The sequence below is a fragment of the Bradysia coprophila genome, unplaced genomic scaffold (genome assembly GCF_014529535.1).
Source record: "Bradysia coprophila strain Holo2 unplaced genomic scaffold, BU_Bcop_v1 contig_297, whole genome shotgun sequence".
Classification (NCBI taxonomy): domain Eukaryota; kingdom Metazoa; phylum Arthropoda; class Insecta; order Diptera; family Sciaridae; genus Bradysia; species Bradysia coprophila.
The window spans coordinates 2,804,673-2,831,131 of record NW_023503555.1 but is presented as its reverse complement, the minus strand read 5'-3'; the positions used below and the strand labels follow the sequence as shown (position 1 = coordinate 2,831,131).

Here is a 26,459-nt window from a genome sequence, read left to right as displayed (position 1 = left end):
TTTACCCATTAGAAGTCACGCCAATAAAATTTAAGTACTAAACAAAAACCAACAAGGGTCGTCGGACGAGAGAAGTATATTAAGCTACGTGGTTCTAATATGAAAATACGAGTCCGTATGAGATTGGAAAACACTGACCAGAATATTTAGTTGCGATGGAAAAAAAACTCTATTTTCAAACAATCCATCAAAAATCTATTAAACTCTTCGAAGTTCGCGTGGAAGCGCTGCACACGAACACGAGCTTCCATTTAGGTTAAAGCATTTCAAATTATTCCCACCAAGTCTGGTTAGTTCAACAATCGCAGTTCAGTGCGTATATAATCTTCGTTCATGATTATATTTTATGCATCGGTCATTAGTTTGTCATTAGACACCGAATTAAACAGATAGTTGTGTCAGTAAAAAGCACGAGCCAACCGAGCGAAGTGTATATATACTCAGTTAGGTAAAGTTAAATTACAGAGGTAAAGTTCGTTGCATGGTCGTTGGTTCGATATTGTGTATTCGTCGCATCGGTAATTACAGTGAAAATATTGTGAAAGTATAAGGTTTGCATTGTCAGAAACAAACGAAAGATCGGAATATTAAACAGCTACACCGCCACACAGTTCAATATAAAGTTCAAGTGTCGGTAAGATAAGTGAAATCGAATAGTAGATAAGACGCGAAAATAAACACCAGCCATGGATAACGAACAGGAGAGTGCAAACAGTCCATCAATAACCGTTTACTGGTTGAACGCAAGTCGCGCTGATCGCATATTGTTCTTGCTAGAAGAGTTGGAAATACCATACACCATTGAAAAGTTCGATCGTGGATCGGATAAACTTGCACCGGCCGATCTGAAAAAGATTCATCCTCTGGGTAAAAGTCCCGTCATCAAAGATGGTGATCGAGTTGTTGCAGAATCGGGTTTCATCATCGATTATCTTATTACCAAATATGGTCAGGGCAAACAGTTGAAGCCGAATAATGAGGATGATTTGTTTCAGTACAATTATGTATGTGATGATCAAGTCTGTTCCAATTGAATTTTTAAAAAAGAAAAACTTTTTCCCCGTTGATAGTTCCTACATTACATCGAAGGTACCCTGATGCCGATACTTGTGATGAAATTCATCTTCATGAATCTGCAGAAAATGTCTCCCTGGATCATCAAACCCATCGTCAACGGCATTTGTAATAAAATTGACGGACTATATTTGGGACCGAATATGCGAACGCATTTAGATTTTCTCGAAGGAGAACTAAAACAACGGACATGGTTAGCTGGTGAACAATTTTCGGGTGCTGATATTCAAGTGAGTTCAAGTAAAATACTGTAAATCCGAAACCAATTCATCAAAGTCTTCATATTCAAGGCAAGCTTTGCTGTTGAAATGCTGGTGAAAAGATCAGGAATATCCGGTACAGACAAGCCACAGTTGGCACAATATGTAAATAGGATGTGTGAACGACCGGCCTATAAACGTGCAATGGAAAAAGTCGGGAAAACTTCAATGGCTGATAATTGAATTCCCTGCACAGCGAACGTTATCCCTGCACACTTGCAACAGTTAGACTAACCTGAAAGATAAATATTTTGCAGCACTTTTTCAACTGAGGTGGAAAATAAACATTTTTGTAAACGAAAAAGGTCGAATTTTTAATGCTCTCTCGTCGGTTTTGTTGGTAACCTTTTAAGATCGATAGCTTTTTCGGGTATACGGGCTTTTGAAGCGTACAAACAAATTTCTATCTACCACTGTAAAATGCAGCAATGAATTTTCCATCCTTAATGATTTTCAAATGGAATTTCGGTTCAACTCCCCGTTCCATTAAAACCACAACACGAAAACAAAATAAATTTTCTTATTTTATACCTTTGCCAGTGCCTATTTTCAGGTCATCTTACTGAAGAATTTGATAAAATTTCATAAAATTTTGCTCCAGGAAATTGTATTCAATTTCGGGATGCGATACCAAACTTCAGGAGCTCATCAATTTTTCCTATGAAAATTTTCATGAAATCGACATTCCGTTAAAAAAGCCCCTGTCCCAAAACATGTTTGCAATGACGTCATTTGTGTACCGTTTCTCAATCAAGAAACATTTTTAAATTGCAAAATACCACAACGTGTGCTGTAGATATAACTCTTGGTTTACCCCAGAATTCAACGTTTCTAGCTAACCCAATTAAAAATCGGAAATTTTTCAAACAATTCCCACAGGTAACTGTAGCTTGACATTGTTTTAAACTGTTTATCCGTTCACTAACGTACCATGACCCAATGCAACCATACGTGGACAAATGATTTATATGAAACGTGAATCAAAAATTTGGGGTAATTAACAAATAATTATTAATGTGTCTAGAGGTGACAAACAAAACATTCAATTCCCTGCCACATAAATTACGGCAAAATTCTTTCATTTTCGAAATAGCAAAAGCGATGCACATTCGCCAGAATTGTTCAACGATTCAATTGAAACCTTGCTTCAAACGTTCTAGTATAATAATGTGCAAATTGCTCGAATAATTGCAGGTAGTACTCACACATCACACTATTAATACAATTAAGAAATTAGCGAGAAAAAATAATATTCTACCTAAGCCATACAACGAACAAGTATACACATTTCCATCGTCACAGAAAGAAAAACTAAAATAAAATTTTATTTTTACTCGCAGGAAAAAGAAGCTAGGCAGATTCGCAAATCAGACGAATGTGTACCTCTCATGTACCTATTCTCGAGTATTATATCCAACATTTTGCCGTTTTTTTTTGTTGCAAACAATACCTCTAAGTATATGTAAGTTCCATGGTGTGTATAGTCCAACGGCAAATAAAATGAAAAAGAAATAACTTTTTTGCAAAGAAAAAGCTCATGGCATTAGACATGAATAATGTGTGTAAGCTATGATAGCAAAGACAACAATTTTATCGATTTTCAATATTACGAACGAAAATTGCTTTGATTTACATAATTTATCATGAACTTGAAGGCGAGCTCCAATACGCTGTGCACGTGTAACGTACATTTTACAGAAATTAAATGCATCATATACACACCGTGAGCACACCAAGCATTTTATACACATATAACGCGCCAATACACACTGGTATATACAAACAATTGTGTCATAAATTTATATTGTGAGTACATACAACAATGTGAGACTTATAGCCGCATTATAGCAGGAAAATTAAATTTATCTCCAAATATACAACAAATAAATCAACAAATTTCCAATATTCATTCAACTTACCGTATATCTCCACGACATTGTATTATTATGGCTGCTGAATAATGATTTTCCGGGAACAACGTTTGTTTATTTATTTAGTCAAACGAGATTTATAATCACTTCAATGGACAATCGGAAATTATTCTCCTTAAACTATAATTTCAATTTTTTTTTTCGATTCGAACCGATCGTAAAACTAACAAATAAACAAATGAAATGAAAATTCAAAAATGACCAAAAATTCCTTCTAATTTTATTTTTTTATTGCATGTCGGACCACGATCAAAGTTCACGCTGCGACGTATGTTTGGCTACTGAAAAGCTTCGCAAACGAATGAAAAAACAAATATAGGAATTTTTCTTTTGCTCTCCGCTATATTCCGTTTTCCACCCATTCATATTTACGTCTCTATACAACGACGTTTTTATGTATACTACACACCATATCCACACACGAAAAAAAATATCTCTGTGAGATGGTGTGCGTGCGTCTATATTGTCGTTCATAAAATGAAAATTTTTGTTTATATTTACCATGTTTGTGGATATGGTGCGGTGCGTATGAGATACGTGAAAATTGAGTCAACTTCTCGTATAGGTGAATAATGTGTTTATGATAATTATGACATGATCTTCAAATTAAAGGTAATGATGATATAATTTCCGCTTTTATTATTTTTTATACCATCAATGGGGGAGTTTACGATTGCATCCGGCATACCAAATAGACGCAAAAAGCGGCATGATTTATCAGATTATTAGACGGGTGAACATGCTTCACAGAGGATATGTTAGGAGTTGTCATTATATAAGTTTTCTTTCGGATCAGACCATTTTTTAACCCTAAAATGGTCTCATCAGCGCCTTGTCTTCTCGAGGACCAATTGGAAATCGTCTACATGTAGCCTTTATCTTATTTTCTAATATACGTTTTCTATCTATTTTCTAAAGCAGAGCACATTACTTGGCGGTGTAACGTTATTTTCCATTTCCATACAAAAACAAGAATAGACCGGCTGAAGCCTGGTGAGGTCTTTTTTCATATTTTTTTAAATTTCTGTTTACTACTAGCTTGGTACTCATTCAAGTACCACTTTGGTATTCAACTACCAAATTTTCGAATTATAAATAGGCAAGCGATCCGTCTTTTTTATCAGTCGGTGTGCAGCTCTCAAACAGTATCTACAACATTCGTATTAGTTTGGTAGTCAATTACCACTTTGGTAGTCAACTACCACTATGGTAGTCAATTACCACTATGGTAGTCAATTACCACTTTGGTAGTCAATTACCACTTTGGTAGTCAATTACCACTTTGGTAGTCAACTACCACTTTGGTAGTCAACTACCACTTTGGTAGTCAACTACCACTTTGGTAGTCAACTACCACTTTGGTAGTCAACTACCACTTTGGTAGTCAGCTACCACTTTGGTAGTCAACTACCACTTAGGTAGTCAACTACCAATTACTCGATTTATAAATAAACCAGCAGGCCGAATAATTTTAGCAGTCGGTGTGCATCTCTAGAGTAAGAAACATCTTTGCTGCTAAATATTTTGGGGGTCCAACTACCTAACTTTCAAATTGCAACGTCTGCTATGAGCGATCGGTTACCAGATAACAAATAATAATTGATTTGCCTGTTGTTGGTTTGCTCATAGTAGCATTGCAATTCTAACTTTTATCAATCACGACACAGACGGACGGACGGATAAGTTCCCATGGAAAAAAGACCTAAAAAATTACCTGAATTCACTAGAAGAAGTAATTTTGACATCCGAACACCGCGCGTATGTGATAAAGAATTTAGAAATTCTCAAAGCATTCTTGGATTCTCGAATTTCCTCATATTTTTCAAAAAATATTTTTCGGAAAATTTGATAAAATTGATGGAAAATTCTTAAAGTTTTAGGAAAATTTGAAAATACATTTTCCCAATAATAGTCCCTTCCATTACGTGAAACTTCAAAATGTGTGTTCGTTAATAAAGAACCAAGCGTTGAATTTATACATTTCTATATTTTCGTTCATTTCATTGTTCAGGTCAACAGAACCACGGGTAGTAAGGTTGGAGCACAGATTATTTAATTGGTTAGGTTAAATCAGTTAAATGAGGACAAAGTCCGTGTGATGTATTGAGTCTTATGAAGCATACAAAGAAACAAAAGCACGAAAAACTGTTTCCTCTAATTGCTACTTAGCTCGACGAAGCCTCGGACGAAGCAGCTAACAGTGGCAGAGTCGTTTTGTCGTTGCGTCATTTTGCGACAAAGTGGTACAGGAAGAAGTAACAGTTGAGAAAATTCTAAATTGGATTTCTTGTTTTCTTGTTTCTTGATTGTGATGATTTTTCGTTTTCTTTCGTAAAAAAGTATACAAATTTATGATTTTATTATTAACAATTGGCTCACAACATAGCACTGTCAGTGCGTTGCTCACAATGTACCATGTCCTCGTAAACATTAAAATCCGTGGATAGTATTCCGACGACTTAACTCAGTTCCCGTCATTTTAGATTTTCTCTGATTCAGTTCAATTATTACAAGAAGGGCCAAATCTCTTGAGTTAGTTTTAACGTTACGAAATTTTGCAACGGACTAAAAGTAACACCAGAACTCACCCACAGCGCGAAGCTATTCTAAAAATACCCCAACTGAAATGCCTAAGAGTAAACTTCTAAAAAGAACATGAAAAGCAAACACGGACACGCTTCATCGAGGCTGTTTAGACATATCCCGCTTCTACATTTAACTGTTCCAATAGTTACATTGATTAGCAGGGATACTGCAGGAACAGAACACTGCAAACTGAACGAAAAATTGTCCTTAATGTGAGCCCTAGACTATGACCACTCACTTCCAAAAATGATTCGCCCAGAATGTTTATTTCAAATGTTTAGCGGTTTTAAAAATTGAACATACTTCTTAAATCAAACGCATGCATTTTGCGTTAAAACGGTAAAACCGGTACCGGTTCAATTGGGTGAATAATACGAGTATGTGTGTTGCTTGCTACGATGCATGGGTGTATTTACATTCAAAATGTCAAAACAAGAGTTCGCAATGTAAATAAGAAATTGAATGAAAAACTTTATCGTAAAAAGACTACAAAATGTGGATTAGATGCCTTAAAATACGCAAGAAATCCATTGCTTTCGTATTCGTTGCACTGTGTGCGAGTTTATTTTTCTACCTATGTCTTCTACGGCTAGCCGAATTCCTCATTGCTCGCCGATTTGTCGAAAAGTAAGTGAAAGGTATTCCTATCGAAATTTGAGCATTAATAATTTACACACACTGTCTTTGCCATCCCAGTGATCATCTCAAACGTGCAAGGTACAGAGATAATCGGAGTCCTAACATTGTTGTCGCTCATTACATTGGAAGTGGCAATTTATTCGGAAACGTTTCCAACGGTCAGTATGTAGTTCTCAACCACCTGCTTTAATGTGCGTAGCTCTAGTGAGAAAACAGCTGGTTCATTTGGTCAGTAAAAACATGATCAATTGGTGGAGATTTCAGCTAATTTTATAACGACTTGTAGAAGTCATCGACAAAATTGAATTTAGCATTTTGAGAGAAGCAAATTTGTGTTTGCACTGACCTAAGAACCTTCTTCGACTCACTCTATTCCAATACTTCCTTAATGTTCTTCTGTTGACTGCATGCATAAGTTTTATGAATTATTCTTAGGTGACTGGAGGCTATAATAAAACTGTCTGTTGACTATTAACTATGCTAAGACTCTAAGCTCCTTTCAGTGATGGTTCAAGGGTATAACAAATTCATTCCTTTCAATTTCATTCAATCGAAAAATTAACAAAAATCGAATCTCAGAATCGCTCAACCGCAATGACTTCTCGCCCGTATCCGGCGAAGGAGATAACGGCAAACCGGTTATTTTACCAGCAAAAGACGTACTGAAAATGCAACAGAAATTCCAAATCAATCGCTTCAATTTAATGGCAAGTGATCGAATGCCGTTGAATCGTTCACTGCCGGATGTTCGGAAAAAATTGTAAGAATTTTTCAGATTTTTTTTTTGTTGATCTGTTCCAAACATGACTGATCCATCCAAGATGCATCCAAAAATCGTATCCATCCGATCTGCCGAGAACATCGATCATTATCGTTTTTCACAACGAGGCCTGGTCGGTTCTGATGCGAACCGTTTGGAGTGTGATCAATCGATCACCGAAAAATTTATTGGAAGAAATTTTACTGGTTGACGATGCTAGTGATCGAGGTATATAAAACGTTACTATGTGAGTGAAGGCGAAATTGAGCACGGAATTTTCTTTTAGATTTTCTGAAACATTCGCTGGACGATTATGTTGCGAAATTACCGGTTAAAACTGTTGTACTGAGGCAAACCACCAGAGAAGGATTGGTAGCCGCTCGGTTGCTCGGAGCTAAACATGCCAATGGAGAGGTAATGCCTTCATACAGAAGGAATGTCTTAAATTAAGAAGTTTATGTGACTGGGCCCTCGTTTAAGTCGTTCGATCCGCTCCATGATATTTGATTATTCTGATTTTAACTTCTGACATTCAAGGTCCTAACATTTCTCGACGCCCATTGCGAGTGTTCCATTGGATGGTTGCAACCGCTTCTCGCCAGTATAAAGGAAAATCGACGTACGGTGCCGTGTCCCGTTATTGACATTATCTCTGACAATAACTTCGGCTACATAAAAAGCTTTGAACTGCACTGGGGTGCCTTCAATTGGCAACTTCATTTCAGGTAAAAAAAATGCCTTCGAGTGACTGAATGTGAACCCTAAAATCTTTCTTCACAGATGGTACCTCCTTGGAGCGAACGAATTGAATAAACGTAAGACTGATGTAATTGCACCGTTCCCCACACCAGCAATGGCAGGTAAAATTAAGAAATTTTTCCAGCGACATAGACCATTCCACAGTTAGTTCTCTTGCAGGTGGCCTGTTTTCGATCGAAAAAGCTTACTTTTATGAAATCGGATCGTACGACGAAAGAATGAAGGTCAGAGTGCCATCCCATGCCATTGAGCATCTACGACAATAATCCGAAATGAAATTTCAGATCTGGGGCGGTGACAATCTCGAAATGTCGTTCCGAATATGGCAATGTGGTGGACGAATCGAAATAGTTCCATGCTCGCATGTCGGTCATTTGTTTCGCAAGAGTTCGCCGTACACATTTCCCGGCGGCATCAGTAACGTTCTGAATGAGAATTTGGTGCGAACGGCCAAGGTGTGGATGGATGATTGGGCTCAGTTTTTCTACAAATTTTTCAATGTTCCCGCAACGTTGATCGATGGGATAGTACGGGAAATCGCTGACGAAATCAGTCGATTTCAATTGATTTATTGAATGTTTTCTAGGACGTTACACAACGGCAAATGCTGCGGAAAAGTTTGAAATGCCAGAACTTCGAGTGGTATTTGACGAACATTTGGCAGGACCACTTCTTCCCAACGGATGATCGATTTTTCGGCAAGATAATGCTGATTGACACCAGCTCAGAGCAACACTACGAATATTTGAATCGAATGCGTAACTTTGATCTGTCTCGCTTCCATGACTGGTCATATGCCATCGACTACTTCAATCGAAGAACCAGCGAATTCTCTCAAATTTTCAAAACTCAAAACGGACTTTGCATTCAGAAACCGAACAGTCAAGATGCGACAAATGCTCCGTACGGACAAGCAAAGCTTTCGGTGTGTGGGAATGCCACTCACGTGGAGGATTTCTTTGTCGTCACAAACGAGGGACAGGTAAATTCAATTCGATGATGAAAATTTGAGAATTAACTTGACCGCAAATTTCGATCAGATCATGACCAACGAAGGCATTTGTGTCGATGCGGTTGAAAAGGGTGCCACCGAAACCAATTCTTCGATGGTCCGCATAGTCACCTGTGCCGAATCGAACCGACAGAAATGGCTGTACAATGTAAAAACGCAACAGATCGTCCAAGGAATATCGAATTTCTGCCTAACCGCTGACCAGAGTGTTGAAAAGAATTTGGACAATTTTTCTCGGCTGACTAACGAATCGTTCAATGTAACGTTAAGTGTGTGCAATGAGAGTAAACTGCAAAAATGGATTTTGCTTCCGTTCAAATGGAAGGCCTAATTTGCCCCCATTTGTAGACTTGGCAACTGGTGGCTTTTGAGGCAGAACGATTTACTAAGAGGGGTAAGATTTTTCTGTCGAATTGTTCGTCATTCTGAGACTGTTAATTTGAGTAATGTGATATACCCGAAGTAATTAAAACTGTTAATGAAATAAAATTCTATTTACAAATTTATCCATATTTTGATTCGATTGTAAGCATGTGGCGCCTGAGATTGGATGAGATTGGAATTTTTGCACTTCGTTACAGGCTGCAATTGCTTCCGTGAATTTCTCTTCTACTTTCTATAGTTAGTTCAGTTTGAAGATATATTTCATCAAATAGTTTGTGTTATTCACATCCACTAACCCAACAGCTAAGTGAGTGCCCTAAATCAATAATAAATCAATGGGGAGAGATGGTCTGTGTCAAGTGGTGACTCGCTATGTTGAAGTTATTGTAAAATAGTGGACGAGAGGCTCAAACCTCGCACAACAGTGGATATAATCTCATTTCAAGTTGATGTTTAAGAGTGATATCGCTAAAGCTTCGAACAGTTTGTATGGAGGACAAATTCAACGTATCTGGATTTTTAACGAGTATGGTGTCCATCGAATCCTTGCTTCATTACGAGTTCAACGGGGTATATCTCGCCTTTCTCAGAATTGTTGTTTTCGTGGCAGAGCTGTTTGAAAAATCGTTGGTTTTCAGTAGGAATTTTTTTCACATTGATTGTAGTGCTAGACTAGACCGATCACAAACAAATAAGGCATTTCTAAGCTGAAAAAATGGAAGTGGTCGACAACTGGTCGATCGTTTTTTGGAGTACTAAGTGATATCTTAGAAATCGCCCTATCTCTTACAGCCAATAGTTCCTCCAGCACAAGTTTTTATATTTTTAGGAAGTACCGAGCCTAATCCTTCCAATGAAACCCTAAACCGTTAGGTTTTCTGATTCGGGCACCCGTTATTAGTCAGAGAAAATTTTTCTTAATACAGTCACTGAAACCAGTACAGCCAACAGCCCGACGTATTTGGTAGCTTATGTGATCGGTCTAGTCTAGCACTACAATCCCCTAAAATTTGAACGAAATCGACCCCTTATTACCCGAGATAATCAGTGTGAAAAAATTTCCTCCTGAAAACCACCGATTTTTCAAACAGCTCTGCCACGAAAACGACAATTCCGAGAGAGGCGAGGTATACCTAGTCGAACTCGTAATGTAGCAAGGATTCGATGGGTACCATACTCTTCAAAAATCTGGATGGCATGGCTAGCCGATTGTTCGAAGTTTTGGCGAAATGACTTAAGACGAAGTTCAATACTGTCAATTATTGAAGGTAGGTGGATCATACCCAAAGGATCAAGATCACGAACATGAAATGAATTTCGTGAGGAAAACTGTACGTCATCTGTACGTGGGGTAGTTGTGATTGCTTAATGATATGAAGGTTGAAGAAAATGAACATTGGAACTTTCATTAATGAACAAATAGGCCACTATAAATGAATGCACTGACTGTAATTAAGCATGTGGTGCGGAGCCAAATGAGAGATTTTGGGACATTATTAATTAGTTAGGAGTCCTGAACAAGGTTCCAATAAAACATTTCATAAATTTCATCTAGAAGTAAAAATTGCGTCCTAGGGTCCAAGGGAAGCTCGTGGACTTAACGAGTTTAGAAGTTATGAAGTATTGATTTTCGAAAGGTATCTTCTCCCTGGAGAATCGTGAGTCGTGGCATTAAGTCGTAGTGGTAGAGAGGCGTGTCTGTTACTAGATAGAATAGTACTTTTCCTAACGCATGCTATGGCACAAGCAGGAAGCGAAACGTGGAATCGAACTCGCTAAACGAACCATTCAGCATTAGTTAGGAATAACGTTTCGTTTACCGTGTACACCAAAGAAAAATTCGTTTACCGTGTACACCAAAGAAAAATCACGTTGGTTAAAGGTGACAACTTCTTTGTATAGAAACGGTTGCATAACTTATCACCAAAGAAACGTGTCGAAAAAGGAAAAGTGTACTTCCAAACTTGAAAAATCCAAAATGTTATCCTAGTATTGCTTGACTGCTACGCAAAGTTTAGAACAAAAGAAGTAGAAGAAGAAGGCCCTTGTGTCAGACGAGGGTTGAAATTGTAATTTTTGTGAAACCTATTTATTTACCCCACTTGAACCCATTTAATGTTAATTAATACCACTGCGGTTTGACATTTTATTAATGGGATGAGCTGTATTTCTGAGTATAGCCTTACATCGGCATACAGTCAATTTTCCATTTATGTCAAACGGTTCACAAAACACATTTATTTTACGAACACTCGTCCCCGTTTTTTCCACACGATTTCTACAATAAATACAATCGTGCCACCGATCCAACCATAAACTAAGATCTTCGCCATTCCGAAGTTTCCAGTGTCTAGGTCAACTGTTTCTCCTCTACTCGACAAAAATCTATCTAGGTACATCGACGAATTTTTCTCCCATAAATAAAACAATCCTGAACTGAATGTCCGGTGAATGAATTCGTTGACACGTTCACAGAAAGGAAAATCTCTATAAACGACATACGATGCAGGCCATGTGTCTAAGCGTATTTGAGAAATGTGATAGCATTTTATGTTCAACCGCTTCTGAGCTCTCAACAGACTTTTCCCATGTTCATAATCATAAGCAAAGGATATGATCGGATTAAAGCTAAAGATTTCTTCGTACAAAAGCTCAGAAGAAACTTCACGTATTTTGCTACTCCAATTACCGTACTTCGTTAAATTCTTGATCGAGTCAGTAGATTTTACAGCACCCGGGTCGTTAGTTTCATAAATGAAGAATGGGGAGTTGTAAAGGTCTTGCAGCGTTTCAATTTGCTGCTGAACAATCGGTCGGGTAAGATAACTTTGAAAGGCTGACAGAATGCCATTGACGAAAATCAAGCCTGCAAATGTTAATGGAACGATTACACAGCACTCGATGCTAGACAATCGCTGATACTTTATGTGTCCGTTGTCATTCATCAAAAGGTTGAACACATCTACAACACACTCTACGAGTGCAAATTTCCTTTGTATCTTAAATCGGAAAAGGCTCAAGACAACTATGATCAGCGTGACTGCTATGAAAGAGTAACCCAACAGGGTAAAAGATGCAATAGCTTGCAGATATGCTTCGAAGCCAGAATAGGGCAATGCTTCGGGTACTAGCATTCTAATTTGACGAAGCTCGATCGGATACAAATTGCGTACAGTTCCGACTTTTCTTACCACGTATCTATGGGTCGGTATTACTTGAAAGACTGTGTCCTGCTCGTCGGTGTCGTCCTTAAATGAAGCATTCATAACACCCATTAAGGTGTCCCAAAATTGTTGGTTTTGGGGAAGCAAGTACTGAAGAGCCCCAAAAGAAAATTGATGGAAGTTGGAATTTTGGCTGAGGAAGAAGTTGTGGTAAGACTCACTACCAGTTACGTTAATCACTTCAAACGTTCCGAATGGATCGAATGTAAAAATGTCCAAATGTCGTTCCGAATTAGTTCGTTGAATGACTTCGATCTGTTTCACTACAAAAATGTTGATAATTCCCTGCCGCCAGCACCATTCAAACAATTTCATGAGATCTCCGTCTGTTGTTTTTGTTATGAAAAATATGCCAATTTTCAAGCTGTCCTGAAGTCGCTGAATCCTCTTTACTTGAGCTAGAAGACTTAAGTTTTCGTCGATTGTATTTCCGTTCGGTACAACTACACAAAATGGCATTTTGCTTGTTATTGTTTTCAAATTCTCCAATCCAGTAATGTTGCCGTTGGTATCACTATCGAACACATACAGACTTTGTGGTTTTGTTGTGGTTAAAAAACGGTCGATGTCGACCGATACATGAAATAAGAAGATGTTGTGGTCAAAGTCGAAAAAATCGTTCAATTCATCTATAAGCTTTCGTTCATGATTATCATTGCTAGCACAAACCCCAAACAAATGAAGAAGTAGTAACACAAAAACCGAGACCATTCGAATGAAGATTTCGCTTGCATTATCAGTTGTGACTTCTTTTGCGTTTAAGTGAGAAATCATTTTATTTGTTTAAAGCACACTTGAAGTGATTGTCTGTATGATTCAAGAGAGCTTCAAATATGCATTAATTGTCTATATTTCAATTGATCAATCATTGTCAATGAACGAGCTTTTCGATTAACGTCTGTAGTACGGTACTATTTGTCGCTTGGAACTACACAGATAAAAGTTGGCGCCTGTCGAAACTTTCATCTGTTAACGACAACGACAATAGAAGTAAGCAATGAGAATTTTGCCCACTGTCCTCATGTTATAGCATAACGTATGTCGAAACAATTGAAGTAGCAGATTTTTTTGTATTCATCTGTTGAAAAATCTTAATCGTTTCGAAACAACTACAAACCCATCCGGAATGTTGAGATAATAACGCAATAATTGAACATTTATTTCATATCTAACTTTCCTACTAAGTAATAATTCATTCACATGATTGAAAGGGAATTCATAATCGGTTGAATAAATTAAATAAATAATGAAGTTGGACGACACACGTTGTTTTAGTTGGTTCTAAATTCATTTATTGATTTAATACAAGTTTGGTAAGGGATCATTCATAAATTACGTAACGCTTTTTCAAAAATAATTATTATTTAATTGCCTCAATGAGAAATTCGTTAATGAATTCATCAATGAAAGAAGGTGCAATCACTTTGGTAAACGGTGGTTCGTACACTTTGTTAATATATACGGGTAAATATTAGTGCAATTCACAATCCGGAACAATGTACCCGAAACCATTTAGGCAACGCATGAGTGGTACTATAATAGGATACTGAAAGTTGACAGTGTGTCATATAAATGTAAAACACTGTAAAAAATCATTTCATACAAAATCGTAATCTATTTGATCACTTTTGCTAGAAGTGCGTTGATTTAGGTCCAGTTTAAAATCTAGATGAAAAAACTTGAAAATTAATAACCTTCAAACTGAAATAAGCAGCTTCAATAGATTACCAGATTCCGGTGAACTCAAGCCTCGGAAAAATCATTTTTGACTCTCCTCTTTTTTAAACAGATCGTATCGTTTGGTAGTTTGGTAGATAATCATTTACTTCTTTAGTTTAACTATACGTTTTGCTATATAAAAGAACACTAAATCTTAATTCTTATTTTTGACAAAGTTTCGATAACAGATGCACTGCAGTAAGTTTTTTTAGTCGTTTCTTGAATATTTGCTCTAGAATATTGGTGTTTTATGATGGGAATGTTCGTTATGACGACATTTGCTACCAAGTTATGACAAATAAACTAAAAATTAATACCGGAAGTTCTATAGATTCTATAGATTACGGCTCAAAAATCTGTATTTTCTTTAAAAGCACAAGAAGACTCTGTTAAATTGCGCTGAAGTTTCGACGACATAAGTATCGATGACTACCTGAAGAAACGACGAGTTCCTGAAGAAACGACGACTAGTCAACGTTACTTCGGGAATTCACTTTTTCTTCAGGAAGTCATCTTTTCTAATCATTTTGTTTAAGGAATATTACTTTTATAAAATATGAAAAAAGTGTAGAAACTGCGAGAAGTACACCACCGCTGGAAAATGAACCATTGACTTGGACGTCGTAGATTACGTACTGGTTTGGAATTTTTTAGTTTGACACAAGTTAAAGTAACCAGGTTAAAGTTCCTAACCATTACGCAGTATACGTTACTCGGTAAAACCCCGAAAACCAGTTTTAATTATACGGTTCTGTCATTCAGAGTTTCCGGGGGATGCAGCAAGCAATAGTACATTACGTCCGGAAAATGAAAAAATTCAGGAAATTCGAGAAAATCAAGAAAACTTTTCTACATTATAGGTGGTGGTTAATAGAATTGTGATTTTTATTGTAACAATAAAATTGTAGGCTTTTGTAATACCTCATCAAATCTAGGATATCTTTAGTTTAAAGTATCGCATAGTCTACGATACATTATATATTATGTACCTGTTGCCAAGATTGTTATTTTGACGTGTAGGCCTTCGGCTCTGGCAATAATGTCCTACACGTCAAAATAACAGTCTGGCAATAGGTGCATACCATATTTTATGTGTCGAGAAAAGATATACCGAGATAAGTAAAAACAACCTAGGGAAATAAGCTCGAGATTATCGTTCTAGATAGATAAAATCTATTACTTCACTGTTTTTAACTTGCACTTTTTTTAAAGACAACACAAACCTGTACATAGCCCATACTTAACGCCAACAATAGTTGAATTAACCCTTACCCTTAAATGACAAAATCTCATTTATAATTCTTCAAAAAATATATTTATTCATTTTATCGATCGGTAATAAAACATTTTTTCGGTTGTTGTTGTTGTTGCTTTTTTTCTCATTAAAAAAATAATTTCATTTAAAAAATGGTAACATGATTTTCCATTGCGAATTCATTCGATGCTAGATGTCTAAATTCGTAAATTATTTAACATTATAAACATACAAAAAGAAGAAGGAGAAGGAAGAAATAATACAAAAAATTACCTAACTAAGTTTTAGTGCACAACTTTTGTTTTTAACTTAATTTCTGATTTACATTTTTATACGAATCTAGGAAACTGATAAAACATTTGTCTCTATCCACTAATTTTTGTATGGTACACAAGTGTATAATATGCACAAAATATATCTACATTGTCTGTACATCGTCACCAATATGTGGCCATCGGTGATTTTTGTTTGTTTTTAAATCAAATATATTAATTATTTATTGAACAAAACGAATTTTAATGTACAAATTTGTGTTAAATAAAATTTATTTCTTTTCTTTTTGAATACATTTTGGTATATAACTTTCTATCGTCATGGTTTTTTAAGTCGGAATATCATCAAACTGAAATAAAAAGAGAGTAAAATTGAAGATCTAAAGTTACCAAAAAAATGAGAGCTTATAAAATCGATTGTAATTTCGCATTGAACGCTTAAATGTGCATTTTGATATATTTTGTTCGTTGTATGTATTCGAAAGACACATCGAGTGTGAAACAGCTTTCAAGTGTCCGACTAGATAGATCGTCAAATGAAGAAAATTTCATGAATTTCATTTTGTTTGCTTGGAATTATCACATTTTCAGTTTGATTAATGGATTTCACTGATTTTCTACGAGTTGCTCTGTAACAGATCTATCAACCCCTCATGCAGCTACGGTTTGAAAGCTATATTATTACAGAATATAAGTGAAATATGTTTTAGGATAGTCTGTGCCGGAATTGAACTGTTTCTTGCCTCTATGTGATATCGTAATGGGGAAATTATCACATTTAGAGTGCATTTTCGCACTAGTGCCCTGGATTGACAAATTGACAATTGGCATCTAGTGCAATAATATTCAGTTTCTCTATGCGGAACATTACTAAAAGATGTGTTCAAGATCCTAATTGTATGTTAGGTGCAATGTTTCCACACCTGCGGGACCTTGCTGTGTGCAAGAGTTAAGAGTCCTGGAAATAAGAGTCTAGTTTTATCCGTTTCGCATCGTATTTTGGATAAGACGTTTTAACAAAAATCTTTTTTCAACAAAACATTCCTCGTAAATTTGTCAACTATAAAATAGTGCACGATATCGTCCGAATCCCCATAGGGGCCAGTCCTCGCCTATTTCATTGTGAAATTAAATTGGTGTCGTTCCTTACAATTTGATAACTTGGCACATTTTGGGAAAAAACCCAATACCTTCATTTTGACACTAATTTGGTTCCTCATCAGACCCGGAACGCCCTGAAGAGCTTTCTATCTTTTGTATGAATGAAAGGTGTTGAAAGGTTTTTCTTTTACAAATTTTTTTCGTACGACGACCGAAGTGCTTTTTTGAGCCATTTCTGCACTGCTCTACGATTTAAGGAACATCAACATCGTTAAGGCACTACCGCGGTATACCGCTCAAGAATGACAATTGGCAGAACAAAAGTTCCCAGCCCTAGGTAAGACTATAATTTGCTATATGTAGGTTTCAAACCACAGCCTTATGAGTCACTGATGAGCACACAGACTCTCGGTCTATTTGAACGGGAAGGAAAATTCTATTTCATGCTTCACTCACTGAAAATTTGGTTTACATTCTTAAGGTTGACGCAGTTGCAGTTACAGTTGCAGCTGTGAAAATTCATTTTTCTTATTTTGCCATTGCACAATTAACCGCTAACGATTTCTAAGAGTCTGCACGACAAAGTTTGATTCGAAAGTCTCAACTTAACAAAACATTTTTTGTGTTCAGAAAAATCGATTTCGATGAAAGAATTTTGAGAGAAGACTCAGAAATATAATTTAAATTTAAAAAAAAATTCTTAAAATTGTAAATTAGGAATATGTTTGTCGTTCACTTCAACAGAACCGTAGACTATTAAACAACCTACGGATCTTCTATATAAAATCTCTAGGAGTATGATCGCAGCGTATTAAAAATTAAACGAATAATAATAAACAGATGGATGTGTGGTCAGGTAACTTTGACATGGTCATCACTGTGCTGACTTAAATGATCATCTTGGTATGAATGTAGTCCGGAACCGGGCTCCGACGGTGATGAGCTTCGTGACGAAAGCGCATCGTTGGTTGACCGTAATGACGTCAATGGTAACTGGGTCACTTTACCCATAAACGATCGTATCTCTTCGAAATACGATTCTTCCGGTATGCCGCGATTATTTCGTCGGGCATTGCGCAGTCGTTCGTCGATGCCAAGACCGAGCGATGCAGCGTCAGCTTCGTGCTTCTTCAAATGACGATCTAGGTTCGTTTGCTGTCCGAAGCATCGTTCGCACAAGGCACATTTGAATGGTCGCTCTTTGTTGTGTATGTTACGCACATGTCGCTGTAAATTGCTCGATATGCTAAATGAACGTTCGCAGTATTTACATTTGTACGGTTGCTCGCCGGTGTGCGTCCGTAAGTGACGCGTCAGATTCGCTGATCTAGGGAACACTTTACCACAAAATTTGCACGAGTATCGGTCTTTGTTTTTGTTCACAGCAGCGTTTGTTGTATTCGCATTCGGCGTCGTTTCGTTATTGTTGTTGTTGTTGTTATTGTTGATCATGCTGCTATTATTGTTATTTACATTTCCATTTAAGTTATTGCTACCGTTGCTGTTGTTGGTCAAATGGTTGGCGGACAGTAGCTGAGGCATCACAGGGAATTGTTCTTGCTTAATTCGTAGTAGATCGAAATTTGTCGGATGTCGTGGTGGCATGAATGGTGGACGATAGGAGAATGGCAGTCTTGCAGCTTTGGCCATGGCTTCTAACATTAGTGGATGAATGGTAGCGGGTGAGGGAAACATCACTGGGCCCGACGTTGGCAAATGCGGTATCCGAATGTCGTCTTTGAAGGTAAGGTAACTAAATTTCTTTTTCGTTTCGATATTATTGTTGGGAACATTGTTATTGTTGTTGTTGTTGTTGTTATTATTGTTATTGTTATTATTATTGTTGTTGTTGTTGTTAAAACCTCCCGGACTCGGCGGCTCATCTTTAATAATAAAATTTTGATTTTCATCTTCTAACCGATGCTGTATGAGCAAAACTTTCTTTCGGTCCACTCGCAAGTCCAGCGGCTGATCGTTATTTGGTTGATGTAGTAAGCTAGCGGTCGTCGATCGGCTCGTTGTCGACAGATCGTATGGACCCTGTAATATGTGCGACAAATTCGTTCCCAATAGTGGATAGACGCATCCTTGTTTCGGACTGGGAAGCATTTTTCTTGGTGAATGGTCTTTTTCTCGCATTGTTGTTTGGTGTGTGAAATTGTACTATACGCCACCAGTTTATGCGGTCATGTTCAGCGATTCGTGTGATTTTTCATTGAGGCGAGGGGATGTGGTCTGGAAAAGAAAAAAAGGGAAATTTAGAAATCAGCATTGATAGAAATTGTTGGTTAGTTGTTTCGACGCTTATTTCAGAGGTAAATTTGGCTGATACGAATCCAGGGACCAAAAATTACAAGTTCTCTCAAGCCAAAATGTTTCTATTTCAAGTAGTAGGTGTGGATAGTGTAGTAACTAAAGACAAGAAGGACATCAAACATTTACAGCTTAGTTCTTAACGTATCATGTCCTAAAAGTTCAGTTCCGCAGGCGTGGATAAATTTTTACCAGAGCAAAGTAGAGGTCGTGTATCCAGACCTCGCTGGAATTGTTAATTGATGATTGTACATTAACGTGCATTAAAAAGCCACGCCTATAAGTTAGCAAGCCATTTTAGGATTTCATGTGGTGCTGATTGTATCTCCGCCTAAAGTTAGACCCACATTATTCCCTGATTACATCTTTAGAAAAGGTTTGCCATCTGTTACCGACAAAGACGTCAAAAGTATTAGCAATGATTTCTGGCTAGTGTTCACTTATTTATCGAAATGAATAGTAAAACTAATGACGTAACAGACAAATTAATCTGCTAATAGTACATTACGTCCGAGGTTGCAAATTTTTATTTTGACCAGTGGGGACGTTATGGCCCGACCCGAAGGGGAGGGCTGTGTTCCCACTCGTCAAAGGAACCTCATTCGTACAGTTCTTTGCAAAAAATGTACTCAAAAAATTGCATTTACCGACCAGAAGCACGTAAACATACTAAGTTCGAACAAAGTACCAGATTCTATAATTACCATTTGTTTGCCTCTCCATAGATAGACAGATAAAAGTTTTGGGAGTCTTCTTCCCTTCTCCCTGATCTAACTACTTCTATCAGGAAAAATGTCACTGTTTTCGACAAGAAGTAGTTAAGATATTTGAAATCTTAAGATGGTAGATCCTCATCTTGAAGTTCATAATACCAGAAGGTGTGAAGACTGGCATTGGTACAATTCCTAAGTGAAACACAAGAACACATCGTGTCGATGGACAGATCTATTCTGCAAAGATGATCGTTAACCTTGCAGTGGTCCGTGATCGCACCAACTACTCGCCTTATTTCCGAGGAGTTCATTACTGCAGGATTTCTATACAACTGGTCGGAATAGCTTAGTATGAATCGCTCCTTGGTAGGCAGTCCATAGTTGTTGACATATGTAATGCGTGTAATTAACTTATGGGTAAGCATTAAAGCATTATTTTTGTCCAGGGAAAATATTTTTGAAAGATAAAGGCGCATAGAACTAAGTGACATATTTTTGGCCGAACATTTTTTGTCATTTGGAAGAAAAAAATCACTCTTGACGAGTGAATATATTTTTGAGAGGAAAATATTAAAAAAATTTTAAATACAGTAATCTCGAGCGAGGACGGAATGCCACGACAGTCATAAACCAAAAATTAATTCAAAACCAATCCAATATCCATATTTGCATGCGTTTTATTACAGGAGAAAGAATCAGTTGCATTGTCTTTGAAACAAATCTATTTCGTTATAAGCACTGCAACGAACAAACATTAAAGCTTTTATTCTGTCCACTGTCCAACACTAAACTTGTTAAAATTTATGATTTTGTGATTAAAGATTTATCTCTGGATTGTCACTATTTCAACATCATATGGATTCAGTTGAAGCATTTAGTGATGATGTTGCAACGACAGCTGAACAATCTCAACACGAAACAATATAACAAGACAAAATATGACGTTTTCTGTTATAATAATTCTTGTTAACATCTTTTCTCTATCCACACAATCCTAATGAACTTATTTGTACAAGAGACAATGCGTTTCATTTATCATGCAGTTTTATTTTTCGTATATCAAAAAAGTCTTACAAAAACCAGGCAATGTAGGTATCTATATTACAAGCGAGCCAACCAACGGTATACAACATGCACAAGAATAATAAATGTTAGTGCACCATTTTCGTAGATATTATATAGAAAATGTACATAAATCGTCCAGTCCGAAATGGACATTTTATGTATTTATTTTCTTCGCTTCAGCCCGTTTTTGTGTTCATGTTTTATTATGTTTTTGTCTGGCAACATTACCATCAAACAGCTTGTTCAAAATAAAATATTGTCTTGTCAAACGCACCCACGTGCTATCATCATTAGCAATGAAGTCGATGGTGAATTGGTTGGAACAAGAAGAGGAAAAAATCGATTTTTTTTTGTTCAGCACTCAAAAGTCGAGCTAAAACGAAATGAAGCATAATTGTTTACACGCAACAACAAGCGCTTTTTTTTCTTCTAGTATAATTACTCATCGAATTCTTTTGTGTGTGAAGAATTTCACTTTTCAAAATGATTTGGATTTGTTAGCGAAATAAAATTCGGAATAAATTTTCGTCGATGAAATCGATTTGCGGAAACAAGTATCTTATATGAGAGGTGATGACAAAGAACTTTAACGACGAAACATTTGTTATAACATTTTTCGGACGTAATTAGGAAACAATATTTGTTAATTCGATGAAGAATTGTTTAACCGAACCATTATCTACTCCTACAACTCTTAGCCTCATATAGACGGATATGTCATCTGTTAACGACATTGACTCTAATAATTAATGGACACAGTGGCTAATATAGTCTTATATTAAGCGAAATATTTGTTTAAATCAATGAAGTAAATGATTTTCCCTAATTTCGTGAAAATGTTTAGATCAGATGAAGTAACAGATTCGATAGTTAAGCCATTGTTCGTTTGTATACTTAGGACAGAGCCTACAGTTGCCTAATGGGAATTAAACAAACTGTAAAAATACGAGACAAACTATGTCCAAACTTTGATAATAATATATCATAAGGAATGTTTAAATCAAATGAAGTAAAAGATTTTGCATGAAGCACCATCGACAGACTTAAAAAAATGATATACAATTTGTCATTTCAAAGATGTAGTAGATTCTAGTATTAAAGAACATCTCAAACATTCTGCAACATTTAGAAAATTATCAGTAATGTTCTGTAGAAGTCCCTAAAATTCTTCAAACATTTCTAACATTCGACGAATCATGTAAATCATTCCCGAAAGACTGATAGGATTTCTTAAGTGACCTCTACAACTTCTTAAAACTTTGCCAATAATTTATTGTTGTAGTTCTTATGTCACCTGTTGTACATCCTCTTCGACATCCTATTCGACGTCTCTAATCAATATTTTCTGCTTATTAAAATTTGATTTAATAAAACGAATAGATTGTTAATATCATTTTGACGCAAATCTCATGTGTAGATCTTCATAAAAAAATCTAATCAGGAAAAAAAAAGACTTCATACACTCGTATACCTACGTACATTGTCATGCTAGACTAACCCGGTCGATGAATATAAAGCAAAAAGGCATTCAAATTTTATAAACTGCTTTTATAATTTTTATAATTTGCCATTACGACAGAATCGTCTTAAAATATTAGTCTCGAAAAACATGCTTGGAACTCAACAACAACAACGACGACACAAAAAAAATGAAGAGAAGAATTAAAAACGAATAAAAAAAAGAAGAATAAAAGCTCGTCACGAAGATGGACCTGATAGGTAACATCATCCAAAAACCATTTATTGGTTACTTCTTACGTTCATAAACATTATCTTATTAATACAAGGCAAAAAAATTGTTTATCTGATACTTGACAATGGTCATCTATAAATTTAGTTTTTTTTTCTTCGTCTCGTAACTGAATGAATTAATAAAAATATTCATCCCAAAACTTACAGCCAGCGCATGCATTGAATTTTTTTTTTTATTCTGTTGAAATAATAGTTTAAATGTCAGTTGTAAATTGAAATGTGTAATTTGAAATGGGAATAGGTACGCTCGAGTTGAATATAAATTCATTTTTTGTGTTCGTACCATTTATGCTTCTTATTTCAATAAAAACAACAGATTAGGATGAAGTCGTCGGTTGGATTTGTAGCCATGTTCGTGAAATTTAATACTGTAAAAACCAGGGCCTATTATTGGTAAATTGATTTACAGAATTTATTGAAATTTCACAAGAATTTACCAAAACTTATCGAAAGTTTACCGGAAATGTATCAAAATTTACCAAAAACTTATAGAAATTTACCGAAAACCTAACAAAATTTACCGAAGATCATCCAAATTTACCGAAAATCAACCAAACTTACCGAAAGTTACCCAGAATGTTCTACGGTAAATTTTGATAAATATCAGTAAATCGGATTTACTAAATTCGTTAAACCGATTTACGAAGAATAGGCCCTGCTAAAGAACTTACTCAACGACGAACCAACATTTTTTTTCCTTCTTTGCTACGAAAATAGAAACAGTTAATATTCAAATGGATGTTGGTGATACTCTTCACCGTTTTTTATCGATTCTATTGTGATTGTAGAAAGTGTATGATACAATTAAAGATGCGCGTACAAAATTAATATGCGTTTGTCGCGTTGTTACACATACAAAAAGAAGTAATAAAACAGCACACTCAAAAGAACTACCTAATCGAATTTTTGATTACGATTTGTCGGGTCTCTCGAAAATCGATCAGAAACACAACAGATTGGGTGAATGTAATCGATCAATTTTATTCGATTCGGTACTAATCTTCCGTATGGATGGTGAAAGCGAAATGAGTTTCGGATGAATTAATTTTCTTCAATGTTCTTCTTGTTAGTTTGTCATGTAGCATGAACGGTTTATGTTTTTCTTTTTTCATTGAATTATTTCATAGTTTCGCCATAACATAATATCCGAAGGTTAAAAACATCACATCTGTTACCGTCCAAGACGACAAAAACATAAGCAAAGAATTCTAAAACGCGGCTCTAGAATATAGAAAATCGTTTGTAAAACTAAAGAAGTACAAGATTTTTGATATAAATAAGATACTTGAAACAAAAGTAGTAACAGATTAAGAGATAGAGAGTTAAATTCATTTTAATAAAGTCTGGTTATATAGAAATAACGGTCATGATACGCAGCTGTTGTGTTGATCATTCTGATCATATGGATAATATTCACTAGTGTGTAGAGGGAAAAACAATAATGTCATTGCATTCATTGCATCGACGGAACTTTGTTTCAACACCTTCAAGGTAAAAAATTTCAAGTTCACTAGAACACTAGAAGTGTATTTAGTTCACATGGATAACATAGCTCCATATTATGTTGTGTTTTGGGGAATGTCAAAAACATTGTCAGAGCTTTAGGACCCTTTCTCCCTAATTCTTCTGCTTTGATCAATATTAAAAAACGGCTAGGCATCATCTGCTATCGACAACGACGATAAAAATATGCGAGGTGGTTTGGCTTTCATTTATATAGAGCATGAAATAGAGTAACAAATGAAGTAAAAGATTTTGTTGTAAAACCTCTACAAATGCATTTATAGATTATAATTACAGTTCTTTGCAGAAGTATGGTCATGGATTTTAGATGGAAAGATGGTTTTCAATTTCTTAATTATAGTACGTACATACTTATAGTACTCGTACGTACGTCCTGTGCTTGATGTGATTGGCTAATGTACATGCATATTTCATATGAGCGAAGCGCCATTTACATTTACATCTGCCGTGTCGTAACACGTAAATCAAAACTTCATGTAATGTTAATTCTGTGTCCAGTAAAAAAAGAACCAAATTTTGAAACAACACGGCAAAGAATGAACGAAAACAAAGATAGAAATTGCATCCAATTGCAACATTGTTGCTCGTCAATCAATTGAAGCAAGGAGCAAATCATGGTCCGATCTAACAACAAATTCAATCAAGTCGTAAAAGAGGAAGGTAGCGAATTTCCACAAACTGACTGGCCACGATTTGTTATACAAACACTTGAACCGAATTGGTGTCAAGAGTTTCCCACTGTGTCCGTTATGCAGTTTGACCGAACAAACATCCGATCACATTATCAATTGCACCAATTTATCTGCTTTGAAAAACAATTTGATGCAGCAAAACCTTAACGACGAAGAGTTGTTTTCAGAAATTTATTGGCATAAATTTAAATGATTGAATTTTAGGAAGATGGTTGTATTGCTGAGGGTTTATGCCTATTCAAATGAAAAACTAGTTTTTCAAATAGCCATGGCTAGTTTTTCATTTGAATTGGCATAAACCCTCAGCAATACAACCAATATCCTAAAATTCAATACATACGTGCCAGCAATACAATTATAAACTACCCTAAATGATTGAAGTATTTCATTGAAATCATAAATATTCCTGTCCAGAAATATAGCATTAGACACACAAAATGTGGCGATTAGCAATAGCCTACGTCATAGCACCGTCCCTAAGATCAACATAGAAAATATTTGGAAGCTGATAGTGTCAGCATAGGCTTTGAATTTCTTTTGTTAAGGTAGATGGTTTGAAATGTTGGTGTGAGTTTCCCATTCAAGTGTATACGTACACACAAACACGTATGAAAATTTGGAGACTTTTTAACGTCTGTAATACAAGTGCTACTGCTAGGAGTATTGCCATGCTTACGTATATTTTTAATCATTGAAATCATCTAGATCGAGCCGGGGTATTAAATTGTCTCTCGTATAAAGGCACTTTTCAGTCGCATTTTTCTTAATCACTTCTGCCTTTATTAATTTATTAGCAATTCATAGTTTTTTCACAACGAATCCATAAAGCAATATCAATTATCGACTACGTAATATTTATAATATTAATTTTACGACATTATTGGTCTTGATGCAAGAAAATTACCTCAATGTTTCCGATCACAAATATAATTGCAACAAATGAAGTAACTTTGTTGTTAAGTAAAGCAACGTATAATCTTTTGTGACACCAATCGAATCTAATATAAAATTTATTCGCTCTTGTCTCACAGATGAAAAAAAAGAACGAACAACATCAGCGTATACTATGTGGTGTGTTTGTGTTTCTGACCCAATATTAAACCGATTATAGAATTATAATCCATTTTATATGCACATAAAATTAAAATATCTAATAAAATCATCATCCACATCTCTTAAATCGATTGAACTTTTTTTTGTTGTTTGTTCGTTCGAAAGAATAACGAACCGGTCAAGTCAAAACGTAAGGTAGTTTTCTACAAATATAGACAAAACTCTGAATTTGATTTTCAGATTTAATTATCCTCGGAATGAATATAAATCGAGACAGAAATGAAACAACACGAAAGAGATCCGACAAAAAAATTTATTAACTAAAACTCGCCGAATCATATTGCATTTCGACACTTAATATTGCTATAAGG

General features: G+C 35.9%; 4 protein-coding genes and 1 long non-coding RNA gene across 8 annotated transcripts in view; 2 read left to right on the top strand and 3 right to left on the bottom strand.

The window, feature by feature from the left end:
• Positions 1 to 3,576, bottom strand: part of LOC119078866 (dual specificity protein phosphatase 13) — a 39,172-nt gene extending 35,596 nt beyond the window's left edge. Inside the window, exon 1 of one of the 3 annotated variants that reach the window (XM_037186579.1) lies at positions 3,254 to 3,576. In XM_037186579.1, coding sequence (XP_037042474.1) covers positions 3,254 to 3,271 — 18 coding nt within the window. In that variant the 5' untranslated portion in view covers positions 3,272 to 3,576. The remainder of the gene's footprint in view (positions 1 to 3,253) is intronic. The other 2 variants (XM_037186581.1, XM_037186580.1) reach the window with 2 other exon arrangements.
• On the top strand, positions 358 to 1,812 carry LOC119078867 (glutathione S-transferase 1-like). Its single transcript, XM_037186582.1, has 3 exons — positions 358 to 1,004; positions 1,071 to 1,304; positions 1,365 to 1,812. The coding sequence occupies exons 1-3, from the start codon at positions 687 to 689 to the stop codon at positions 1,515 to 1,517; spliced, it is 705 nt and encodes a 234-aa protein (XP_037042477.1). The 5' UTR covers positions 358 to 686; the 3' UTR covers positions 1,518 to 1,812.
• A 2,692-nt stretch (positions 3,577 to 6,268) lies between the features above and the next one.
• On the top strand, positions 6,269 to 9,523 carry LOC119078860 (polypeptide N-acetylgalactosaminyltransferase 3). 2 transcript variants are annotated; one of them, XM_037186571.1, is made up of 11 exons: positions 6,269 to 6,478; positions 6,548 to 6,648; positions 7,070 to 7,250; positions 7,312 to 7,478; positions 7,537 to 7,664; positions 7,788 to 7,975; positions 8,031 to 8,110; positions 8,169 to 8,233; positions 8,294 to 8,536; positions 8,596 to 8,991; positions 9,050 to 9,523. In XM_037186571.1, exons 1-11 carry the CDS (start codon positions 6,345 to 6,347, stop codon positions 9,350 to 9,352), a joined length of 1,986 nt encoding a protein of 661 aa, XP_037042466.1. In that variant the 5' UTR covers positions 6,269 to 6,344; the 3' UTR covers positions 9,353 to 9,523. The 2 variants fall into 2 exon arrangements, with proteins under 2 accessions (XP_037042466.1, XP_037042467.1); XM_037186572.1 differs by lacking the exon at positions 6,269 to 6,478 and adding an exon at positions 6,926 to 7,006 and having other exon boundaries at positions 9,050 to 9,510.
• Positions 9,524 to 15,329: 5,806 nt separating this feature from the next.
• LOC119078859 lies at positions 15,330 to 24,511 on the bottom strand. The gene is made up of 3 exons (XR_005088078.1): positions 24,500 to 24,511; positions 17,321 to 17,329; positions 15,330 to 15,527 (listed from the first exon to the last, which is right to left on the bottom strand). It is a non-coding gene; the product is annotated as an uncharacterized LOC119078859 (long non-coding RNA).
• LOC119078858 (bromodomain-containing protein DDB_G0280777) overlaps positions 16,027 to 26,459 on the bottom strand; it is a 73,994-nt gene continuing 63,561 nt past the window's right edge. The window contains exon 3 of the mRNA XM_037186570.1: positions 16,027 to 19,211. Coding sequence (XP_037042465.1) covers positions 17,829 to 19,115 — 1,287 coding nt within the window. The 5' untranslated portion in view covers positions 19,116 to 19,211 and the 3' untranslated portion in view covers positions 16,027 to 17,828. The remainder of the gene's footprint in view (positions 19,212 to 26,459) is intronic.